General features: G+C 42.7%; 2 protein-coding genes across 2 annotated transcripts; one reads left to right on the top strand and one right to left on the bottom strand.

The window, feature by feature from the left end:
- Positions 1-273: 273 nt before the first annotated feature.
- Positions 274-870, bottom strand: LOC141613203 (chymotrypsin inhibitor 3-like). The gene has a single exon (XM_074431945.1). It carries the CDS (start codon positions 868-870, stop codon positions 274-276), a length of 597 nt encoding a protein of 198 aa, XP_074288046.1.
- A 2,832-nt stretch (positions 871-3,702) lies between these two features.
- On the top strand, positions 3,703-7,415 carry LOC141613202 (uncharacterized). The gene is made up of 2 exons (XM_074431944.1): positions 3,703-6,414; positions 7,269-7,415. Exons 1-2 carry the CDS (start codon positions 3,703-3,705, stop codon positions 7,413-7,415), a joined length of 2,859 nt encoding a protein of 952 aa, XP_074288045.1.
- Positions 7,416-7,967: the final 552 nt, after the last annotated feature.

The following is a 7,967-nucleotide window of genomic DNA, read 5'->3' as shown; positions in this document are numbered from 1 at the left end:
AATTATTACATCCTTCATAATTCAACACCCTTCATAACTCGAGGATGAACTTATTGATACAACACCGTTCATAACATTACATGACACCATGGATATAGATAACAACTTACTATAAACACAAATTATAAAATAAGAAGTTTTACAAAGTATGGACGATCCTCTTTTATTGATAAGCATTCATTTATAATTATGAATAACCAAGTGTTTTTATATTAAGAGGATTATCTCACAATATAAGACGATATGACATAGTAATTATTATTGATTTAGTTTTTAAGAGGTAGATAACTCAAGAACATTGAAAGCTTTCTTGAATTTCACAAGAATAGGATACTCGGTGAGACCTAAGAGTCCATTCTCATGTAATCCAACATTAAAACGAACCTCTTTGCTATCTGAAACCGAAAACTTTAACGCATATATAAAGTCGGAAGACATATCCGTCTCAGTGATGAAGAAAGGGAGAGAATCTGGTACGGTGCGAACACCGCCTGTGGTGATGTAAACATTTTGGTCCCACGTTACCCAAGTCTGTTTCCATTCCGGGGAGTCGTCGCATGGCGTAGGGCTTTTGAAGGCTAAGCCAATGGGTTCGTCAAGGTAAATGACGGTTCTGATGTTAATGGTGACAGAGATCTTAACAGGGGTACCAGGTGAATTTTCAGTTTTTTCTTTGGTAATGTAGAGTGGACATTGAAAGTGTTTTTGGGTGTAGGTAAGACCACTCGTACCGCTTATTGGGATAATGTAATACTCCCTCCCATTAATTATCGGGTCACCGTCGGAATCAAGGGCACGATCAGCCGAGGAGACTGGGAGGATTGAGAGTAGGACTAGAGTGATTGATGCTAAGAAGAGGAAGGAAGACATTTTGAAGAGTTGTGGGTGTGAGAATTAGGAAGGACTATGAGGGTTTTTATAGTGGATCGGAACAATCAAAGGCCTCTCACCTTCTGTCTCACCAATTTAAAAGGATAGTGATAGGGCGCCACCGGGTGACGCCCAAATTGGGTGACACCCTCTCACAAGCATTCTTTATTGAAGGGACCCGCACTCACCCCATGTGAGAGGGTGGCGCCCAAATTGAGTGTCACCCGATGGCGCCCTTTCATTTTCCATAAAATTATGATAGTCGTTTAACTGGTGACAATCAGTTATATAAGTATTTTTTAACTCAAAAAAAAATTATAATTCTTAAAAATATTTACACTTCTGATCCAATTTAGAATTTCATGTTTGGAAACTGAGTAATATTCAGCATATGAATATGGTTAATTTATATTTTAAAAATTATAATCGTGTCCGTTTATTAAATTTTAACAACAATAATATCAAGAGGTGCTGAAAATTGGAAATGCGATACTTATAGTGGTATTTCTAATGTCACGACAACTGTAGTTTATAAGAATAATTGAAAAAAAATGTAAATTTAATGTACCATGTAATAGTTTATGAATTACGTTTTGGTTCATTATAATTTATAAGTGTTTTAATGCCCATTTTTATGTCTACTTTATCCACTTATTAACCTTATTTTGTGACATATTTTTGCATACATGATATACGTAATTAAAACAAAGTTTTAAATGCAGCTTGTGCATGATTGCACGAGTTTAACACTAGTGTTAGTATGAAGTAAGTGTTAAGGAATTGGATATTTTTTCTACCTAAATTTTTCATTAAATTTATGGTGTTAGTCCAGTGGTAGCTGGGTTAAACCTTGAAGCTTGCAGAAATGCAGGAGTTGAGAGGTCCCAGGTTCGACTACCAGCTGGGGCGATGATCACTTGGCCACTGCAGCCCCCGAAGGGGTGGCTTACATGGTCCATGTGGTGGTGCGGGAATGCATGGGCCCGGGGGGACTCAACCCCCTCGTCATCAAAAAAAAAAAAAAAAAAAAAAAAAAAAAAAAAAAAAAAAAGAAATTTATGTATAAATGTAAAAAAAGAAAAAAAATGGATGAAAATGTTGTCTCAAAAACTACGAAAAATCGGCAAAAGCGTTAGAGCAAAAATGAAGGAGGATCATATTTCATACTTCATTTCGATCGATAATTATCTCATTCTATTTTAGGGAGTACAAATTTAAAATATTAATCCATTTTCTATTTTTGAGTAAGTATTGTTGTTCCGGGTGTAATTTCGGAGCAGGATTGTGACCACTTGAGCTTGTAGAATGATGTCGTTGCTCGTCTCTTCCTTTCACTCTTTCCTATAAGGATGAACAAACTGAGGGCTCGGCTTGGGGCCGAGCGTACTCACTCCGACGCTCAAGTCAGTAAACTTAGATAGATAAGTTGTATGTTTAACTTGGCAAAGTATATTGTAGAGAGATAAGGGAGTTTTATACCAGATTTTCCAGTTGATTTCTCAATGAGAGATGTGGAGTATTTATAGACTTTCACCTTTTGTCACGTAGTGGCCAAGTGGCGTAGCAGGTGGAAAGACTGTCTTACCCTCGACGGAGGGACCCATGACAGGCCGGCAGGTCTGGTTGACTCCATGCCGAGGGGACTGGATGCGAGTATACGGATATGCCTCTCGGCCGGCTAGTTGCCGAACCGAGACCCAAGTGACAGGCCGACATGCTTTGTCGGTTAGGACATTTTTCTTTTGACTTGTTGTCTTTTAGCTTTGACCTTGGTCAATATGTTGACTTGGTCAGCGGGTGCAGAATATGCTGACGCGGATATGGACCCCATGGAAGAAGTTGTGCTCGACATAGAGCACCAATCAAAACCAGGCCCAAATAATACATTTCTTATGCATGAAAATTGGATGGGTTTGTGTAAAAGAGAGGTATTATGTGCGGTTGAAGCTCGAGACCCGTACACCCCTTGATGTCGTGTGGGAACAAAAGAAAAATCAAATGGGAACAAGGGGAGAGGGCCGAATGTGGCGGCACCAAGGGAGAAGAATCCTATTTTATTTTTTTGCATTTTTCAACATAGTTTGAATAAGATTTGACAAAAGAGTCTAAGTTGTAAGTTCTATGCATCTAATCATCCTAGAACTTACAAACTAGCATTTAATGTTTTACTTGGAGGCCAAGGCTTTTGTCCTATATAAGGACCTAGCCTCCCTCATTTGTAATCATCCAAAGTTGAAGTAAAAACATTTTAGAGAGAGAAACTTGTTGGTTTCAATCTTTTTCAAAGAGTCGATGATTTCGAGTCTTGCCTTAAACTAAGGACGTGCTCATGATTTGAGTTGAATTGCTTGACGCGTTTCGAGTAATTCCCCATTGTTATCACTATAGGTCTAGTGATACCAAATATCCCATTGTTTTCGATCTCTTCTCAAGGAATCGAAACAAATATCCTTTATCTTTCGCACAACAAAAACCCAAAAACAAAACAATTAAGTCTTCCGCTACGTATACGCATCAAATGGTATCAGAGCTTCGGCTCTTGATCACCCTAAAAAAATCAAGACGGTCCTAAGGAGGTCCCAATCAGTTGATAGTTGAATATCCAACGCGCTTGGTATTCAAAGATTAAACTCGGCGAGGTAGTTGAGGTTTAATCGATTGGATCTTGAAGGCACGAATTGAACACAAAAAAAAAAAAAAAAACCACAAAAAACACTGTTCACGGTACTGTTCACGGTACTGTTAAATGAAAAAAAAAAAACAAAAAAACAAAAAAAAACAAAAAAACACACACATCTTTCTTTTCGAAAAGTCAAAAACCAATCACCAAACATGAACTTCGACGATCCCAACTTTCTCAAGGATCTTCAAAAGGCCTTAAAGAATTTACAAGAACACGATCCCAAATGGCAGCCAAGACGTGAACGAGTCATTGACGAGTTCAAAATGAGTGAACTACCCGAGTTCACAGGAGGCACGGATCCCGAGAGTTACCTTGAATGGGAAAGACAAATAGATCGGATGTTTGATTTTAAGGGTCTCGATGATGAACAGTGCTGCAAGTACGCCATTTTGAAATTAAGAAATGGGGCTTCATTATGGTATGAAAGCCTGAAGACCAGAAGAGTTCGAGCCGGAAAATCAAAGATAACATCATGGCACGTGCTTAAACTCAAATTACGGAAAAGATATGTACCCGCCACACATAGGCTCACAACCTATCGTAAGATCACCGATCTTACCCAAGGAAGGCTAAGTGTCCTGGAATACATTAACGAATTTACAAACCTAGCCTTAATGGGAGACTTGGTGGAGGATGAGGACATAAGAATATCGCGATTCCTACGAGGTCTAAACCGCAACATCGCCCATGTTGTCGAGTTACAGAATTACTCAGATTTCGATACCTTGTGTAGTATGTGTCTCAAAGTGGAGGCACAAGGAAAGACAAAGGTGGCAACCACCTATGGTGAGAATAGCCGGACTTGGAAAAATGAGAACAACTCAAGGACAAGCACCACGGGAAATACCACCGATCCCAAGACGACTCCTACCTCCAGTGCTGCTATCAAACCGCCCGCCTCAAAGGAGAATAGCTACACGCAGATTCGGTGTTTTAAATGTCAAGGGTTTGGACATTTCAAAAATGCGTGCCCGAATCAACGAACCATTATCACACTAAGAGAGGCCGTGGAATGTCGTGATGAGCTGTTCGAAGAGGAGGAAAGAACTGAGGGTATTTTTAATTTAGAAGGAGATGAGGAAGAGGCACCCGCCGGGAACGCCGAAGATTACGTCGCTCCTAGTTATGATTGCATTTTGGTTCTTCGAACCCTGCAAGCTCAAACTTCGCCCATTGAAACGGAGCAGCGAAGTCAAATATTCCACACCAAGTGCCAAGTGAAGGACAAATGGTGTAGCCTAATCATTGACGGAGGCAGTTTCACCAACGTAGCCTCAACAGAAATGGTGGAGAAATTAAAACTACCCACGATCCCTCACCCAAAACCATACGCCATGCATTGGCTGGATGACGAGAATAAGGTGAAGATCACTAAGCAAGTGAGGGTGGCACTGACCATGGGATCTTACAACGAAGACATCCTATGCGATGTTGTACCAATGGATGCATGTCATGTCCTATTAGGACGACCTTGGCAGTATGACCGGGATGTGGTGCATCGCGGTCGAAGCAACGAGTACGAGTTGGTAAGTAAGGGAAAAAAAATTGTCTTAAAACCAATGGCGCCAGGTGAAGTACGTTCTATGAGTGCCAAGCGTGGAACGACCACTAGCATGACCATGCTTGCTAGTGAGAAAGAGGTGGACGAGGCCATTGTCAATGGCAACCAGGTTTACCTAATGGTGGGCAACGAGACTCCTAGCAACGAAAGTAAGGATGGACGATTAACCTCGCTCTTGGAAGAATTCAAGGATGTTTTCCCCGAAGAATTACCCGCTGGGTTACCACCTATTCGTGGGATCGAACACCAAATCGACCTCCTGCCCGGAGCTCCTTTACCAAACAAAGTTGCCTATCGGTGCAATCCGATAGAGACCAAGGATTTACAGCGGCAAATCGAAGAGCTAATGGAACGAGGCTATGTACGCGAAAGCATGAGCCCATGTGCCGTCCCTACACTACTTGTTCCAAAGAAGGATGGGACGTGGCGAATGTGCATCGATAGTCGAGCCGTGAACAACATCACTATCAAGTATCGGTTTCCAATTCCGAGGCTTGATGATATGCTCGAAGAGTTACATGGAGCCGAGATCTTCTCTAAAGTTGATTTGAGGAGTGGTTATCACCAAATTCGGATGAGAGAAGGGGACGAGTGGAAAACTGCGTTTAAAACTAAGCATGACTTATACGAGTGGACGGTTATGCCATTCGGCTTGACAAACGCTCCAAGCACCTTTATGCGACTCATGAACGAAATACTCAAGCCTTTCCTAGGCAGATTTGTAGTCGTTTACTTGGACGACATTTTGATCTACAGTCGGAGCAAGGATGATCACTTCCAACATCTTCGTAAGGTGTTCAACACACTTCGGGAGTGCCAACTCTATGGTAAGAAGGAGAAGTGCTCGTTCTTAGTCGAGAGCGTTATCTTTCTTGGATACAGGGTTTCTAAGGAAGGGGTCTCCGTCGATCAATCCAAGATTGAGGCAATCAAATCGTGGCCTATTCCGAAAACTGTCACAGAAGTCCGATCCTTTCACGGACTTCCTTCATTCTATCGGAGGTTCATTCGGGATTTCAGCACCATCGCTAGCCCTATCACTGAACGTACAAAGAAAGGAACTTTCGTATGGACTCCAGCTGCTCAACGGGCATTCAAGACGATTATCCAAAAACTTTGTGAGGCACCATTGTTGGCACTCCCGGATTTCACCCGCCCGTTCGAAGTCGAATGTGACGCAAGCGGTGTTGGAATTGGAGCCGTGCTAGTGCAAGGAAAGCGACCCATCGCTTACTTCTCTGAAAAACTGAACGGGGCCAGGCTCAATTATTCGACTTACGACAAGGAATTCTATGCGATCGTAAGGGCCCTACAACATTGGAGTCACTATCTCCGACCAAGTCATTTCATCCTGCACTCGGACCACGAATCGTTGAAACATATCAATGGGCAACAAAAGTTGAACTCAAGGCATGCCAAGTGGGTGGAATTTTTACAATCCTTCCATTTCTCCTCCAAATACAAAACTGGCAAAATAACGTGGTGGCCGATGCTCTCTCACGCCGATACTCATTATTGACGGTACTCGATATCCGATTCATCGGGCTTCGAGGCATCGAAGGAATCCTACGAGAACGATCCCGACTTTGGGGAAATCTTCAAGATTTGCAAGAACGGGGCTCATGATGAATTCATTACTCAAGATGGTTTCCTTTTCAAAGGTAACAGACTTTGTGTCCCAAAACTCCCGATCCGAGAACTCCTAATTCGAGAAGCCCACGGAGGTGGACTTGGGGGACATTTTGGAGTAAACAAAACTGTGGATATCCTCAAGGAACATTTCTATTGGCCACAATTACAAGGAGACGTACAAGCGATAGTACGAAAATGCATCACATGTCACATGGCCAAAAGCAAATTCCAACCTGGAGAGTATGTACCTTTGCCTACCCCGTGCCGACCTTGGGAAGACATATCCATGGATTTCATTGTAGCGTTACCGCGGACCCAAAGAGGCAAGGATGCGATCATGGTAGTAGTCGACCGATTCTCAAAGATTGCCCATTTTATCGCATGTCACAAGACCGACGACGCCAGCAATGTGGCGGACTTGTATTTTCGGGAAGTCTTACGACTCCACGGGATCCCAAGAACAATCGTCTCCGATCGAGATTCCAAGTTCCTAAGCTACTTCTGGAAAACGTTATGGAGAAGGGTGGGAACCAAGCTTTTGTTCAGCACTTCTCATCATCCCCAGACGGGCGGACAAACGGAGGTCACAAATCGCACTCTGGGAACAATGCTGCGAAGTCTGGTGAGCAAAACTCAGAAAGATTAGGATTTGAAACTCGCACACGCTGAATTCGCATACAACCGCTCCCCAACTTATGCGACAAAGCACTCCCCATTTGAGGTCGTATATGGTATAAACCCGTATTTACCACTAGACCTCATTCCCCTACCCAAGGATGAAATCATGCACAAGGATGCGGAGTCCAAATTGAAATCAATGATCAAGCTGCATGATCAAGTCAGGGCAAGAATTGAGAAAATTAATGAAGTATACAAGCGCAAAGCAAACAAAACCCGCCGGCCAAGGTCTTTCCGCGAAGGAGACCTCGTGTGGTTACACCTAAGGAAGGAGCGTTTCCCGAACAAACGCAAAAATAAACTCATGCCGCGGGCAGAAGGTCCTTACAAGGTAATATCAAAGGTAGGCGACAACGCATACAAGATCGAGTTGCCCGGAGAATATGGGGTACACGCCACTTTCAACGTCGGGGATCTATCTCCTTACATTGACGACGATGGAATCAAGGAATTGAGGGCAATTCCTTTTCAAGAAGGAGGAGATGACGCGGATATGGACCCCATGGAAGAAGTTGTGCTCGACATAGAGCACCAATCAAAACC

This window comes from Silene latifolia, chromosome 11, assembly GCF_048544455.1.
Source record: "Silene latifolia isolate original U9 population chromosome 11, ASM4854445v1, whole genome shotgun sequence".
Taxonomy (NCBI): Eukaryota; Viridiplantae; Streptophyta; class Magnoliopsida; order Caryophyllales; family Caryophyllaceae; genus Silene; species Silene latifolia.
The sequence above is the reverse complement of the archived record's forward strand: the minus strand, read 5'-3'. Positions and strand labels throughout refer to the sequence as shown.